Here is a 16982-nt window from a genome sequence, read left to right on the forward strand (position 1 = left end):
GTACATGCCCTTGATTGGGAATTGAACCTGTGACCCTTTGGTGCACAAGCTGATGCTCTAACTACTGAGAAACACTGGCCAGGGCTACAGTCAATTTTTTAAAATACATTTTTTATTGATTTCAGAGAGGAAGGGAGAAAGCGATAGTAACATCAGTGATGAGAGAGAATTATTGATCGGCTGCCTCCTGCACACATATCCCACTGGGGATTGAGCCCCCAACCTGGGCATGTGCCCTGGCCAGGAATCTAACCGTGACCTCCTGGTTCATAGGCCGACGCACAATCACTGAGCTACATTGGCTGTGCTACAGGCAATTTTTTATACCAGTCTTATATTCTGTAACCTTGCTGAACTTACTAGTTTGTTTTTTCTATAGATTCCTCGTTATTTTTTACAAAGACATACATGTCATCTCTAAATATTATATTTCTTCTTTCTGATCTGTATGCTTTCTATTTCCTTTCCTTACCTATTGCACTGGCAGTTCTGAGAGTGGATGTCATTGCCTAGTTCCTGATCTTAGAGGGGAAGCCTTTAGTCTTTCACCATTCACCATTATGTACATTGTTAGCTCTCTGGGTTTTTTGTAGATGTTCATTATTAGTTGTGGAAGCTCCCTTCTATTTCTGCTTTCTTGAGGTTTTTTGTTTCTTTTCTAAATCATGAATGTGTGAATTTTCTGCATTAAATGATGTAATCACAGAATTTTTTTCTGTAGCCTATTGATATGGTGGATTACATTGATTAAAAAAAAAAAATTAAACCAGCCTTGCATTCCTGGAATAAAACCCACTTGGTCGTGGTATATAATTCTTTAAATACTAGAGGCCCGGTGCATGAATTTGTGCACAGGTGGGGTCCAGCCAGCCTGCCCCAATGGGGGCCGATTAGGCCCGGCCACGGGGGTGGGGGGGGGCACAGGAAGTTGGGGGCGGGCGATCGGGGCGCCGATTGGCCACCGCAGTGTGCATCATAGCGACTGGTCATTCTAGTTGTTTCGTCGTTTTGGTTGCTGGGCTTTTATATATATAGACTAGAGGCGCAGTGCACGAAATTCGTGCATGGGGTGTGTGTCCCTCAGCCCAGCCTGCACCCTCTCCAATCTGGGACATTCCTCTCACAATCCAGGACTGCTTGCTCCCAACCATTTGCCTGCCTGATTGCCTGTAACCACTTCTGTCTGCCAGCCTGATCACCCCCTAACCACTCCCCTGCCAGCCTGATCAATGCCTAACTGCTCCCCTGCTGGCCTGATTGCCCCTAACTGCCCTCCCCTGCCAGCCTGGTCACCCCTAACTGTCGTCCCCTGGAGGCCTGGTCCCTGCCAACTACCCTCCCCTGCAGGTCTGATTGCCCCCAGCTGTCCTCCCCTGCAGGCCTGGTCCCTCCCAACTGCCCTCTCTTGCAGGCCTGATCGCCCCCAACTGCCCTCCCCTGCCGGCCTGGTCCCCCTCAACCGCCCTCCCCTGCCGGCCTGGTCTCCCCCAACTGCCCTCCCCTGCTGGCCTGGTCCCCCCCAACTGCCCTCCCCTGCAGGCCTGGTCTCCCCCAACTGCCCTCCTCTGCAGGCCTGGTCCCTGCCAACTGCCTCCCCTGCTGGCCTGATCACCCACAACTGCCCTCCCCTGCTGGCCATCTTGTGGCGGCCATCTTGTGTGTTGGAGTGATGGTCAATTTGTATTTTACCTCTTTATTATATAGGATGTTGTTGAATTCTATTTTGTTGATTTTTGCATTGAATGTTTATTTATGAGGAATATTGATCTATAGTTCCTTTTCTTTCCTCTTTTTTGGTACTGTGTCTGATTTTGATATCAGGTTACTAACTTCATAAAATGAATTGGTAGTGTTTTTTCTTCTATTTTCTAGAAAAGACTATGTAGAATTGGTGTTAATTTGTCTTTAAACATTTGGTAGAATTCTCCAATAAAACCATTTGGATCTAGAGATTTATTTTTTGGGAGTTTTAAAATTACATATTCAGCCCTGGCTGGTGTGGCTTAGTTGGTTAGAATGTTGTCCCATGCACCGGAAGATCACAGGTTCGATTCCTGGTCAGGACACATACCTAGGTTGCAGGTTCGATCCCCAGTTGGGGTGTGTATGTGAGGCAACCGATTGATGTGACTCTCTCACATTGATGTTTCTCTCTCTCTCTCTTTCTCTCTCTCTCTCTTTCTTTCTCTGTCCCCTCTCTTTCTCTTTCCCTCCCCCCTCCCCCTCTCCCCCTCTTTCTGTTTCTCTCTTCCCCTCCATCCCGCTCTAAAGTCAATTTAAAAAATTAAATATTCACTTCCCCTAGAGATGTTGCAGGTTAGGTGGCAGGCAGGGAGGAGAGAGACTCACCTACACTCAGCATTCTGGCCCTGGACGTCTGGATGGTTGATAGACTGACATTTGGTGAAGCAAACATCAAAAATTACATATTCCATTTCCTCAATAGTGATAGGACCATTCAAATTATGGCATATATATGTGTGTGTGTGTGTGTGTGTGTGTGTGTGTGTGTGTGTGTGTGTGTATCTTTTCTAAGGAAATATCTTTTTAAAAATATACTTTTGTTGATTTTAGAGAGAGGAAGGGAGAGGGATAGAGAGACAGAAACATCAGTGATGAGAGAGAATCATTGATCTATGTCCCTACTGGCGATGAAACCTGCAACCAGAGCATGTGCTCTGATCAGGAATTGAACTCTGACCTCCTGGTTCATGGGCCAAGGCTCAACCACTGAGCCACACCGGCCAGGCTCGACACTGTTTTACAGTTCTATGCTGCTTTCCTGTAAACAGGGAGGACCTTCCACCTTTCTGCGGGCGCTCCACATGGTGCCTGCACGGTCCCTGTGCGAGTACATGTTGTGGATTGCTTTATTTCTCTGTTGAGTTCTGTTTTTCGCTTCATTACCTTGCAGCCTTGTTTCTTGGGGCATATTCATTTAGGGTTGCTTTGTCTTCTTGGCGAATTGACTATTTATCATTATATTATGTTCCTTTCTGACTCTGGTCATTTTCTTTATTTTGAAATCCATTTTATCTGATGCTATATAGCAACTCTGCTCTCCTTTGATCATTATGTGTGTGATGTATTTTTTCTTTTCTTTTCAACCTATCTGTGAGTTTCTTATAGTTTGGTCTTTGTTTAAAATCTGCTTTGTCAGTCTGTGTCTTTTAACTGGTGTACTTAGACCATTTATATATAATATAATCATTGCTATGTTAGGGTATAATTATTGTTTCCTGTTCTGTTTGATTTTTATTTCTCTTCCTTCTTGAACTTTTTTTTTTTTACAATTTAATTTTTATGATAACTTTGATGGCTTACAGTGATTTTTTTCAGTATAGATTTTTTTTTAGTGGTTGCTCTAGGCATTACATTATGTATACATAATTTATCACAGTCTATTATTGGTGGTGTCATTTTATCAATTCAACTAAAAGAAATTCCTCCCATAATATTCCTTTATCCTTTCCTATGTAAGTGTCTTAACTATTTTCTCTACATAATTTAGGACATTAGACGGTGTTAATTATAACTTTTGTATCAGTCGTCAAACATAATTTAGAAAACTGAAAAGAAGGGAAAGCTGATGACATGTATTTTTGCTTACTATGTTCTTGATTCCTTTATGATGATCCAGGTTTTCTTTTATTGTTTCCTTTTTGTTTAGAGAACTTTCTTTAGCCATTTTTTAGAGTGGGTCTGTTAACAGAGTCTCTGAGTTTTCCTTCATGTAAGAATATCTTGATTCCCTTTTATTCCTGAAAGGTATTTTCACTGGATATAGGATTCTGGGTTGACTATTGTTTTCTTTCAGCATCTGCAAAATATTGTATCACTTTCTTTAGGTCTCCATAGTCCTGGATGAGAAATCCACTGTCATTATATTTGTTTTTCTCTTATCTATAGCTGTTGTTTTTCTCTGGCTGCTTTCAAGATGTTTTCTTTGGCTTTAATTTGGTGTGTCTTGGTGTGGATTTTTTTTTTTTTCCAATCCTTTGGAGTCACTCAAGTTCTTGAATTTATGGGTTGTTACTCTGGCCAAATTTGGGAAGTTTTCAGCTATTCTTTCTTCAAGTGCTATTTCTGCCCAATCCTCCTCCCCTCCTTCTGAGACTCTGATGACACAAATGTTAGAGCTTTTGTTACAGACCCACAGGTCTCTAAGATTCTATTCTTCTCTTATTTTTTCAGTCTGTTTTCTCCCCGTTGTCTGATTGGATAGTTTCTATTATTTTGTCTCACAGTTCACTGATTCTTCCCTTGGTTCCCATTATTTTGCTGTTGAGTCTATCTGTTGATCTTTTTATTTCAGTTACTGTATTTTTCAGTTTAAAATCTCCTTTTCAAAAAAATAGAGAGAAATCATGGACATGGACAACAGTGTGGTGATTGTGGAGGTGGAGGGAGATGGGAGGAGGTGGTAGAGGGCATAGAGGGGATAAAAGGTAATGGAAAAAATTTAAAAATAAAAATTTCCTTTTGATGCTTGTATCTCCTGTTCCTTTGCTGAGGCTTTTTGTGGTTTAGTTTATTCTAAGCATGTTCATAATTTCTTACGGAATCATTTTAGCATGGCTGCTTTAAAATGGTCATCAGATAATTCTGATACGTCTACATTGGTGTTAACCTCTGTTGAATGTTTTTGTTTATTCCATTTACAACTTTCATGATTCTTAGTATGACAATGACTTTCTTCTTCCTCTTTTTTTTTTTGGTTAATCCTCACCCGAGGATATTTTTCCATGGATTTTTAGGAAAAGTGGAAGAGAGAGGGAAAGACAGAAACATTGATGTGAGAGAAACACATCTATTGGTTGCCTCCTGCACGTACCCTTGACCAGAATCAAATCTGGGACCCTTTGGTCCGCAGGCCAATGCTCTATCCGCTGAGCCAAACCAGCCAAGGCTGACAGTGTTATTTTAGGTGGCTCTGGATTGTGTTTGGCCCTTCCCTTTCAGTTAGACTTTCCTGGCACTGCTGCAGTGGGGGAAGGCGAGTCCCTGCCTTTTATTTTTAAGTGGAGGTGGAAGTTCAGGCCCCTCACTTGGCCCTGATTGACACCTCAGGTGGGAAGTGCCTTATTACTGTGGGGGGAGCAGGGAGTTCAGCTTTCCATATGTCCCCCTCTGACATCGCCCCAACAGGGAGAGTGAGGAGGCCTGTTACCTGCTGGGTGGGGATAGAAGTCCTAGCTCCCCGCCTGGCCTCCTCACACCTCCCTGGCCTGGGTGCTGGGGCGCCTGCAGTGGGTGTGGGGAAGTGTAGCCCTTGTTGGCGCTGTGGGAGTGGGGCTACATCTCTTGTGGTGTCTGGCTGGAGTAGGGTGGTTATTGTCTGAGAGTTTTCTGTCTTGCCACGCTGTTCCTTCCCTGGCTCTTTGGCTTGAGAGAGCAGGCTTTTCTTTTGGCCCATTGGCATTTCCAGGTTGCCTGCTCCTGCAGTCCCCCGTCTGGGACAGGGAGGCAAAGAGAAAACCAGGCATGCACCTCCTTGTTTCTTGGGTTCTGAAGTGTCCATCCTGCGTGCCTTCTCTTCACTTTCAGAGTCTTCTGTTTTGTCTTATATCCAATGCCCGGGGTTTTATTTGTACTTAGAAGGAATAGGGAAATTATGTCTATCCCATAGTCCAGGAGGAGACGTTTCAGGGAACCGTTTTTGGAAAGGCTTTGGGTGCAGTCCACCCCGACTCTTCCCAGAGAGGAGCCGGAAAGAGGTGCAGCCTCTGCTGTGTTGGGCCGGTGACGGGGTGAGGGAAGCTGTGGAATCGGAAAGGAAGCAGGCCCAGGGGTGCTTTCATGTGGCGGCTTTTACATGGGGGTTAGCCAGGGAAGCCTGCTTGAAACAAAACTCAGTCCATCTTTGTTCCATACAGCCCAGCTTGGATCCTCATTATCCACAACAGATATCTGCTTCTCCTGCACGCCCCCACCCCACAAAAAACACAGACAAACAAAAACCAGCCACCCAGCCAGAAAACAGCACTAGCTAGCATGGGTTTTTAGAGCATGTTCCCCGGGGCTAGCTTCCTTGGGGTGTCTACATTTCAAGTTGTTCTGGGTTCTCTGGAAGGGAATGCCTTCCGTCTGCCGGAGGCCACGCCCAGGAAAGAAGGCGAGGATTGAGAGGGAGGATTGCTGCCTCACAGAACTGCTGTGAGCCTCCCGTCCGGGGGGACAGGCTCTGCTGGGTACTCCTAGGCCTGCCGACACAACGGGGTCTACTGGGTACTCCTAGGCCTGCCGACACGGCAGGGTCCGCTGGGTACTCCTAGGCCTACCGACACAACGGGGTCTGCTGGGTACTCCTAGGCCTGCCGACACGGCGGGGTCCGCTGGGTACTCCTAGGCCTACCGACACGGCGGGGTCTGCTGGGTACTCCTAGGCCTGCCGACACGGCAGGGTCCGCTGGGTACTCCTAGGCCTGCCGACACAACGGGGTCTACTGAGTACTCCTAGGCCTGCCGACACGGCGGGGTCTGCTGGGTACTCCTAGACCTACCGACACGGCGGGGTCTGCTGGGTACTCCTAGACCTACTGACACGGCGGGGTCCGCTGGATACTCCTAGACCTACTGACACGGCGGGGTCCGCTGGGTACTCCTAGACCTACTGACACGGCGGGGTCCGCTGGGTACTCCTAGACCTACTGACACGGCGGGGTCCGCTGGGTACTCCTAGACCTACTGACACGGCGGGGTCCGCTGGGTACTCCTAGACCTACTGACACGGCGGGGTCCGCTGGGTACTCCTAGACCTACTGACACGGCGGGGTCCGCTGGGTACTCCTAGGCCTGCCGACACGGCGGGGTCTGCTGGGTACTCCTAGACCTACCGACACAACGGGGTCTGCTGGGTACTCCTAGGCCTACCGACACAACGGGGTCTGCTGGGTACTCCTAGGCCTACTGACACGGCGGGGTCTGCTGGGTACTCCTAGACCTACCGACACGGCGGGGTCTGCTGGGTACTCCTAGACCTACTGACACGGCGGGGTCTGCTGGGTACTCCTAGACCTACTGACACGGCGGGGTCTGCTGGGTACTCCTAGGCCTACCGACACAATGGGGTCTGCTGGGTACTCCTAGGCCTACCGACACGGCGGGGTCTGCTGGGTACTCCTAGGCCTACCGACACGGCGGGGTCTGCTGGGTACTCCTAGGCCTACTGACACGGCGGGGTCTGCTGGGTACTCCTAGACCTACCGACACGGCGGGGTCTGCTGGGTACTCCTAGGCCTACCGACACAATGGGTTCTGCTGGGTACTCCTAGGCCTACTGACACGGCGGGGTCTGCTGGGTACTCCTAGGCCTGCCGACACGGCGGGGTCTGCTGGGTACTCCTAGACCTACCGACACGGCGGGGTCTGCTGGGTACTCCTAGGCCTACCGACACAACGGGGTCTGCTGGGTACTCCTAGACCTACCGACACGGCGGGGTCTGCTGGGTACTCCTAGGCCTACCGACACAACGGGGTCTGCTGGGTACTCCTAGACCTACCGACACGGCGGGGTCTGCTGGGTACTCCTAGGCCTACCGACACGGCGGGGTCTGCTGGGTACTCCTAGGCCTACCGACACGGCGGGGTCTGCTGGGTACTCCTAGGCCTACTGACACGGCGGGGTCTGCTGGGTACTCCTAGGCCTACCGACACAATGGGGTCTGCTGGGTACTCCTAGGCCTACCGACACGGCGGGGTCTGCTGGGTACTCCTAGGCCTACTGACACGGCGGGGTCTGCTGGGTACTCCTAGACCTACCGACACGGCGGGGTCTGCTGGGTACTCCTAGGCCTACTGACACGGCGGGGTCTGCTGGGTACTCCTAGGCCTACTGACACGGCGGGGTCCGCTGGGTACTCCTAGGCCTACCGACGCGGCGGGGTCCGCTGGGTACTCCTAGGCCTGCCGACGCGGCAGGGTCCGCTGGGTACTCCTAGGCCTGCCGACACAACGGGGTCTACTGAGTACTCCTAGGCCTGCCGACACGGCGGGGTCTGCTGGGTACTCCTAGACCTACTGACACGGCGGGGTCTGCTGGGTACTCCTAGGCCTACCGACACGGCGGGGTCTGCTGGGTACTCCTAGACCTACTGACACGGCGGGGTCCGCTGGGTACTCCTAGACCTACTGACACGGCGGGGTCCGCTGGGTACTCCTAGACCTACTGACACGGCGGGGTCTGCTGATACTCCTAGACCTACTGACACGGCGGGGTCCGCTGGGTACTCCTAGACCTACTGACACGGCGGGGTCCGCTGGGTACTCCTAGACCTACTGACACGGCGGGGTCCGCTGGGTACTCCTAGACCTACTGACACGGCGGGGTCCGCTGGGTACTCCTAGACCTACTGACACGGCGGGGTCTGCTGGGTACTCCTAGACCTACCGACACGGCGGGGTCTACTGAGTACTCCTAGACCTACTGACACGGCGGGGTCTGCTGGGTACTCCTAGACCTACTGACACAACGGGGTCTGCTGGGTACTCCTAGGCCTACTGACACGGCGGGGTCTGCTGGGTACTCCTAGACCTACCGACACAACGGGGTCTGCTGGGTACTCCTAGGCCTACTGACACAACGGGGTCTGCTGGGTACTCCTAGACCTACTGACACGGCGGGGTCTGCTGGGTACTCCTAGACCTACTGACACGGCAGGGTCTGCTGGGTACTCCTAGGCCTACTGACACGGCGGGGTCTGCTGGGTACTCCTAGACCTACTGACACGGCGGGGTCTGCTGGGTACTCCTAGACCTACTGACACGGCGGGGTCTGCTGTTGGCATTTAAGTAGTCTGCTGGGTACTTGTCACTATGGATTTGCCTTGGTACCCAGGTGATGGCCCTCCTGAGTTGTGTCCCTAACCCATGGTTCCCTACCAGCACCCACTCGGTGTTTCATCAAAGCCAGCCTCTCAACTTACTTTCTTCAGCCCACTCCACACCCCTTGCCCAAAGCCCCTTTACCTGCTCTGTTTATGTTCATGGGGAAAAGCCAGCGCTTCCCTTAGGGGCCTTGGGGACCCTGCAGAAGCTAAGAAAAAAGAGTGTTCGTGCCTCATCCAGATGCTGTGTGACCTCTGGCAAGTGACCTTCCCTTTCTGAGTCACAGATTCCACAGCTATAAGATGAGGTGGTGTGACAGGGCCTCCCAGTTTGGAGAGTATTAAATAAAAAGCATCGTAGGAGGACCCCGAAGGCTCACCCAGAGATCAGTCATTATATGTAAGGTAGAGGTGGGTTTTAGTTTGTGTTACAGCCCTCCAAAGGGTAGTGGACAGATAGGCCTACTTATGCCTTTTCCAACCCCTTCTCACCATCCGTGGTGGCTAAATGGGAGGCAGAGCCAGAGTGTCTCTCTGCACCGTTTAGTTCATGTTGAACTCCTACTGCCAGGGTCTCAGATGAGGGTGACTCTTTGAATAGAAAAATATAATAATGACATTTATTAAGCACATGTAGGCCAAACACTGTACTCAGTATTTTTTCCTCACTTTATTTATTTATTTATTTGTTTGTTTGTTTGTTTATTTATTTATTTATTTATTTATTATTTCAGAGAGGAAGGGAGAAGGAGAGAGAGATAGTAACATCAATGATGAGAGAGAATCATTGATCGGCTGCTTCCTGAATGCCCCCTTACCCTGACCGGGGATCGAGCCCACAACCCGGTCATGTGCCCTGACCAGGAATAGAACCGTGACCTCCTGGTTTATAAGTCAATGCACAACTACTGAGCCACGCCCAGCCGAGCTCAGATTTTTTCTTTTTTTTTAAATAGGATTCACACACCATAAAATTAAAGTGTACGATTCAGTAATTTGTAGCATATTCACAAGTTCATGCAGTCCTCTCCACTAATTCCAGAACATTTTCATCACCACAGAAAGAAACCCATACCTGTTATTCACTCCCATCTCTGGTTTCCACCATGTCCTAGCAACACTAACCTGCTTTCTGTGTCTATGGATTTACTTATTCATATGAATGGAATCATATAATATGTCTGCGGTCTTTTGTGTCTGTCTTCTCACACTTAGCCTAATGCCTTCATGTTGTAGTGTGTCAGTACTTCATGCCTTTTTGTTGCTGAATAATATTCCATTGTATGGATACACCAGGTTTGTTTATCTATTCATCTGCTGATGGTTTTAAAGGTGGTTTTACCTTTTGGTCATTGTTTGTAGTGGTGCTGTTAAAATTCATGTCCAAGTTTTTATTTAAGCACCTGCTTTCAGTTTTCTTGGATGTGTATACTTAGGAATGGAATTCTGGGTTGCACGGAATGCTATATTTAACCTTTTGAGGAACTGCCAGCCTGTTTTCCACAGTGGCTACACCATTTTATGCACCTTTGCATTATCTCGTCCAACCTCACATAAGTTTCATGGAGTCTAGATAAAATTATTATCCATCTTCCTCCCTTTCAAATGGGAGAATTGAGACTCAAAGGGTTTTCAGCCTAAGGTCATACAGCCACTAATTTGATGGCTCTTTGGCCAGTGCTAGCTGCGATCACTAAAGCAGTGTCTCTTCTCCCAGACCCTGGTTTGACCATCAGGGTGAGGGCTTTGGACTCTGTTGTTCATGTGATATAGCTAGTGCGGGCACACATGGGCACTCACATGGCTTTTAAAGAAAATGCCATTTTTTCCTGATCTTGGTGGCGTGATTGGGAACTTGAGAGAGGCATCTGTTTCTTAGGAGTTCCTAAACTCTGCACTTTCTCAGCTTCCTGCTGAGTGTTGTGTTCCAGTCTTCATACCAGATGCTGCAGACCTCCCATGAGCCTCTGTGTCAAACATCTTTCTTGGAGACTCAGCCTGTGGCTGGGGGATGAGCTGTGTGGAATGTGCTAAGCAGAGATGACTTCTGTTTCTCCCAAGTACTTGTCATTAATTTGACTGTTGAAATTTGTTCTCTCTCTCTCTCTGGTCCAAGGCCACTGATGACCTGCCCTTTTCTCCTCTAGGCAAAACCCATTTATGGTGGCTGGCTGCTCTTGGCTCCAGATGGGACTGACTTTGACAATCCAGTACATCGGTCTCGGGTAAGGGAATCATGAACTCCCGGGGTGGGAGGTTACCAGAGAGGGACATACTGACAGAATTGAAGAGGGAGATGCAGGATTGACAGCCAGTTAGGGGACGGTAGGGTCTGCAGGGAACCCCCATTTGGCAGACCTGGAGTATTCACAGGAAACGTCTCAATTACACCTAGTTCAATCTGGTGCTCCCTTCACAATGAGAAACTCTCACATGGTGCTGCTTGCGTCATGGCTCAGCTTGACTCTAGAAATAGTTAAATGGAAAAGGACAAGTCAAAAGGGCAGTTCAGCCAGTGTTTGCAGGTATGCTACTTAGGCTCCCAGTTCCTTCAGTGCCAAGGCCCTGCCTCCTGCAGCTCCCTCCTTTCCTTCCTTTCCTCTCCTCCCTGCCTCCCTTTCCAGGGATTCAGCACACAGGTGCTAGGAAAGGCATGCGGCCCAGCCCCTTGGTCCCTGCTGTGCACAGGCGCTGGAGCAGTGAGATGGTCAAACCAGCCTTGCCCCGACCAGAGGTTTTTATTCCTCTGCCAGGGATCCCCTTTGGATTTGACTTCAGCTAAATCACCTCTTTCCTTTTCCACATGCTTTTTCCAGGTGCTGCTGCCTGTACCCTATAAATTTCTCCAACTCTTGCCCTAACCGGTTTGGCTCAGTGGATAGAGCGTCAGCCTGCGGACTGAAGGGTCCCAGGTTCGATTCCGGTCAAGGGCATGTACCTTGGTTGCGGGCACATCCCCAGTAGGAGGTGTGCAGGAGGCAGCTTATCGATGTTTCTCTCTCATCGATGTTTCTAACTATCTCTCTCCCTTCCTCTCTGTAAAAAACCAATAAAATATATAATAAAATAAAAAAATTTCTCCAACTCTGCTCCCTCTTATCCTCTGCTCACTCAGAGAACCTCTGGCCTGTCTCAGTCTCTGCTGCCCCCAGCCTGAATGCTATACTCTGGGGCGGGGCTTGTGGGCCCCACAGACCTTGTATTGTGTCTGGGTCCTTTGGGATTCCTTCTAGAATGGGCTTTGTCTTTAGAGACTACAAATAGTGCCTTGGAAATGTTTGTCAGGAAGAGTTTCTCCCTGGACACCCAGCGTGGACCAGTCCTCTGCAGTCCTCTTTGTCAGGCTCTGTGCGTGTCCCGTTTCTGCCGCAGGCGGGAGAGCTGGGCCTCAATGCCTGCAGGAACCATTTATATTGAGGTCATTGCTTCTAATGGGAAACCATTCATATAAATGATGTAATTCTGGCCCAAAGCAAAGAGACGTGATATTTTAGTTAGTTCTTGTGGCCTTAATGCCGGTAAAAGTATGAACGATGTTGGGCTTTTTGAAATGTTGAAAACGGTAATGGGTCCTCATGAAGAAGGCACATACCCTCGTGGGTCTTTTTATTCCACTGTCAGTGCCATTGGACCACCCTTGTCCCTAGTGCCAGCCGCATGCTCCCTGGACATGGGAGTTAGTTGTTCCCACTCGACAGTTTTGATTTTGGTAGCTCACTTCTGAGTGAGGACTGGAGCTGGCTCTTTCCCTGTCTCCCGTCCCCTGGGGATCATGGGAACAACCTCTTATAGCAGTTTCCTGTATTTTCTCAGAGGTGGGGGATCAGTGCTTGGTGTTCTCGGGTTATTCCATATCGTGTCAGATAATTCATAAAATAAATACTGACACATACCATGTGATAAGCTCTGTGCGGGGTACCTAAAGAATACAAAAGGTGATCGAGACATTTCTGCTCCTGAAGCTTGCAATTAAAACAAATCAGACATCTTGTTAATTCTCAGTGACTTGTACGGAAGCATACTGGGTGGTTTGGGCTCCTCTGGCCCAGTCCTGAATAATAAATCTCTGTTCTTCCACCTGGGGCCCTCCTTTCCTGCCATCTGCCTCAGAAATGGCAGCTGTGGAGTCGGCATTCTTTAAATACAGGTTTGTCAGACACCGGGGCTCAGCCAGGGGAGATCAGGGCCAAAACCCTCCTAAACACCCACTCCGTGTTCCTTTGCAGAAATGGCAGCGGCGGTTCTTCATCCTCTACGAGCACGGCCTCCTGCGCTACGCCCTGGATGAGATGGTGAGTGTCCTCCTCGGCCCCTCCTTGTCTCCAGCTTCGCCAGGCCCCTTCATCGTGGCTGCATTTGCATCATCTGTGAGCACACATGTGTGTGCTCTCACTTGGGCTTCTGTTTTGGAGCCTGGGATTTTTGAAGAACTTGTGGTAACGCTAGAGCTGACCCTTAAAACCTAGACCTTTGGTTTGAAGCATCTTCAGTGGTCATGGGTGAGAGTAAGTAGTGCGGGAGGAAATCACTTCTGTCCATGGCTTCTAGGAGCTGGACGTGGCCAGAGCACTCTTAGGAGAAGTGGAGCAGGCTGTGACCTGCAGGGCAGGTGGGAGGCTGGCTGTGCTGTACAGGCATGTGGAAGTTGGGCACATGTGTTCACCTGCTGTAGTCCCAAGATTGCCCTTCTGTTCCATGGCTGTAATTGGTCTTGCTCATCCAACTGATCTGCAGAAGCCTCCTGGTTGTCATTGTTCTTGTAGTCACTAAGCCAGGGCATAGAGGTCCTTCTTGCCCTGTCACCCCCGGTTTGCTTCCTGCTTCCTGGTCTGGATGAGTGTTTATTGCTCTTGGTCCAGAGGCAAACTCGAAAACCAACCAGGTAGAATATCCTGGCTTTTCTTTTTCTACCCATTTGTGTACTGATTTTTTTCTCTAAAGGAGATTGGTCTCCTGACTAAGGAATGACTGAATTCCAAGCTTTATAAAGGGTTGGAGATGGAGAATTTGAGCATCTTTTCTGGTTCCATTTGAGTATGTGAATGTGAGTGCATTCATTTGTACAACATTTTTAAATTGGGATTATCCTAGAAAATCTAGTCACACCATGTAAAATAGGTTGACCCATCCCTTTGCAGGAAGGGTGAAAGCAGGGTCTAGAGGTGTGAGCAGAAATGACTGTCTACCCAAGGGCCTCACACTATGTGGACACTTGGGTTTTAGGGTGCTTATTGCAGCTAATAGGTGAATATAAGTGGGTTCACGTCCACGCGTGGTCCTAATCTTTGTACTGTGATGCTTTCTCTCTTTTGTTTCTGGGATGAATTAATAGGTATGATATCTAGTGTGGAATTAATAGGTATGACACTTAGTTCTTTATTGACTGTCACCTCATTGGTTCCTTCTTAAAAAGTACTTTCTTCCTTCTCATTCTTTCTGTGAGCATATTTGTGCAATGTGGATGGGCCACAGAGAGTTCTTACCATGGAAACAGCTGTGATCCAGAGTGATTTGAGGTGACTGGGCTGGAGGCGAGAGCTAATGGGGCGCTGGAACTCGCTAGAGGTGGGAGCGGGGGAACTGATTTCACTTGGACACTCGTTTCCTTTGAGGAAAGGCGGCAGGTGTAGAGGCAGAGCCATTGCTCCCCATGAGTTCTCCCAACTTGGCTGTGGTGCCTGCAGCGGCGCTGGAGCAGGAACTGGGCTGCTAGGAGCCTGGAGGTTGGTTCACTGTGTCCTCCCCGCTGCCTGTGACCTGTTCAGAAGCCCTGCAAAGACTAGCAACTAGAGAAGAGCCTCAGGTTACTGGGTTATATTCGGACTGGGCTGGGCAATGAACCATCCCGAAAAGAGTTCCCTGGACTTCCTTGCACATCGATTATTCTGGTCAGGAAATCTTTCTGTAGGTCTAACTGGAGTCCAGCACAGTTCATTATTCCCTGCAGCTCAGTTGCACAGGCACAAAGAGGGTGGCTACTGGGGACACCTTTGTGTGGGCACAAACGCAGAGCACATGCTGCATCCCAAGAGCTGTTGAGCCCTGAGGACTGACACCTTGCAGTACAATTTGGTCTCCCAGCAACCTGGATGCTGGTTGGGCAGAAGTGGAGCTGTGCTAGTGACGTGAGAAAAGAAAGAAGCCTCAAGAAAAACTTGGACTGCAGGGAGGGCATTGGGGGAATGCCCAGAGTTGAGAGTTTGAGCCATGGGCTACTTTCTGGCAGATGACCTTGGAGCTTCAGGACCCTGTGAGCCAGTTAGTGCTGATCTGCCCAAACTGTGGGCAGTACAGATACACTGCCTCTCCAGGGAAGAAAGTGGCATTATTTCTATGAGTGAATAAAACAACCGTGGCAGTTGTTTTGAAAAAGCAGCATTTCATGTGTAAGGATTTTCCCTTATGTTTGGGCAAGGTTGCAAGGAATCGTCTGAGTTGCACTTACGAAGAGGTTGGGTGAAGGGGCAGTCAGGTGCCAGCGGCCCGTGGTCAGCATCATCGGCCATTGCCCATGTGGCTTACAGGCAGGCTCCTGTTCCCCAGTGGTTTGTAACAGGCCTTGTTCTTCATGGCCACTTGCCGGATGAGCATGATCCAGAATCCTGGAGCTCCAGCCCAGAGGTCAGTTTTCCTGAAGCCTAGACGCCCTCCCTCGCCCTGGCCAGCAGGAGTCCTGAGACCTGGAGCAGAGCTTTTCAGGCAGTGTGTGTGTGAGTGGAATTCTAGCCATGCTGGAGGTTTTCTCAGTGGGGACCACGTGCCTCTAAGGGCTCCCCTGTCTGGAGTCATCTTTGATCCTCACAGCTGTGTGGAGAGAAGGGGTTGCTACTGGCCCTGGTAGGTGGAGGTCAGGGGTGCTGCTTGATGTGCTATGATGCACAGAACAGCACCCCCCACAAGAGAGTGTCGGGTTCCAGAGGTCAGCAGTGCCAAGGCTTAGAAACAGTGAGATCTTGTCAATGACTTACTTAAATTTTTAAAAATGAAAACATGAGTTGTTGTCATCCCTGTTCTTAAAAGGTACGGAAGGACTCAGCCATCATATTTTCTGGGAATGAGAGAGGCGATGGGGCAGGGTTAGCCTGTTGGCTGGTATGGTAAGTGCCAGGAAAGGAATAGGGGTGGGCCTGTTTCTTGTATGAAGGAGTTTCTGTGAAGTGTCCCTGCACATCAGGTGACCACAGGGCTAGCAGAACTGCATAGGCGTGGCTTTTACCCAGGGACCATAGGTACCACTTCCTGTGGCATGCTCAGGCTCTCCTGCCTGGACAATGGCCCCACTCGGTGTGGTCTCCAAGCCCAGCAGCTCTGAGCAGCCAGTAGCCACCATTGATGCTACCACCCCGGCCAAGCTTTGCTCCAGAGACCCCCGGCCCCCTAGACCTCCATAGTTAATCTGCATGTATTAACTTTTGTACTGTTTTATAGCTGGGCTGTTCCCTTAAAACTTAGTCACAATCTCTTTCAAATTGTCACTTGACTTTTATACAATATTACTATTTGTTTGTTTAAATGTTATCTTACCAACTAGATTGTGACGTGTGTGTGTTTTTCTTCATTGTTGGGCCCTAATTCTTTTTAATTTTTTATTGATTTCAGAGAGGAAGGGAGAGGGAGAGATAGAAACATCAGTGATGAGATTGATTGGCTGCCTCCTGCATGCCCCCTTACTGGGGATCGAGCCCACAACTCAGGCATGTGCCCTAACCGGGAATCGAACCGTGGCCTCCCAGTTGCATTTGGGAAATTTCTTTTCCTTTTTTGGGAAAATTGTCTCAACCACTGAGCCACACCAGCTGGGCTTAGGCCCTAATCCTTGGTATCTTTCTGCATTGTCTGGCCTGAGGCTTATATGGTAAAGACAAGTAAATATTTGTTAAGTTGAACTAACCCCCTTTGTAAATGCATTGTTGCAGAATTTCTGCTTTCAGTTTGAGAAGGTAGGAGCTGAGGTGCGTTTGGGAGAGGGGTTAGGTGTATTGTGTGTGCACCTCTTAATGGTTCCTTAGCAGAAGGAAGAACGTCCTCCAGAGGGCTCCAGAGAACAATGGCGGGGGGCAGGGGAAGGCTTGTCTGGGCCCCTGCGCTGGGACCAAGAGGGACACAGCAGTTGCTGTGGTTGCCAGGAGTCCCAGGCAGAGGAGGAGGGCTCAGTCC

General features: G+C 49.3%; 1 protein-coding gene and 1 non-coding gene across 4 annotated transcripts in view; both read left to right on the forward strand.

The window, feature by feature from the left end:
• The window catches only part of MPRIP (myosin phosphatase Rho interacting protein), a 199170-nt gene that overhangs the window by 33430 nt on the left and 148758 nt on the right, over positions 1–16982 (forward strand). For all 3 annotated transcript variants that reach the window (XM_028132129.2, XM_008156170.3, XM_008156171.3), the window contains exons 2-3: positions 10973–11050; positions 13052–13117. In XM_028132129.2, the coding sequence (XP_027987930.2) occupies positions 10973–11050; positions 13052–13117 (144 nt within the window). The remainder of the gene's footprint in view (positions 1–10972; positions 11051–13051; positions 13118–16982) is intronic.
• Positions 2295–2401, forward strand: LOC114227976 (small nucleolar RNA SNORA17). The gene has a single exon (XR_003614070.1). It is a non-coding gene; the product is annotated as a small nucleolar RNA SNORA17 (small nucleolar RNA).

The sequence above is a fragment of the Eptesicus fuscus genome, chromosome 20, assembly GCF_027574615.1.
Source record: "Eptesicus fuscus isolate TK198812 chromosome 20, DD_ASM_mEF_20220401, whole genome shotgun sequence".
NCBI lineage: Eukaryota > Metazoa > Chordata > Mammalia > Chiroptera > Vespertilionidae > Eptesicus > Eptesicus fuscus.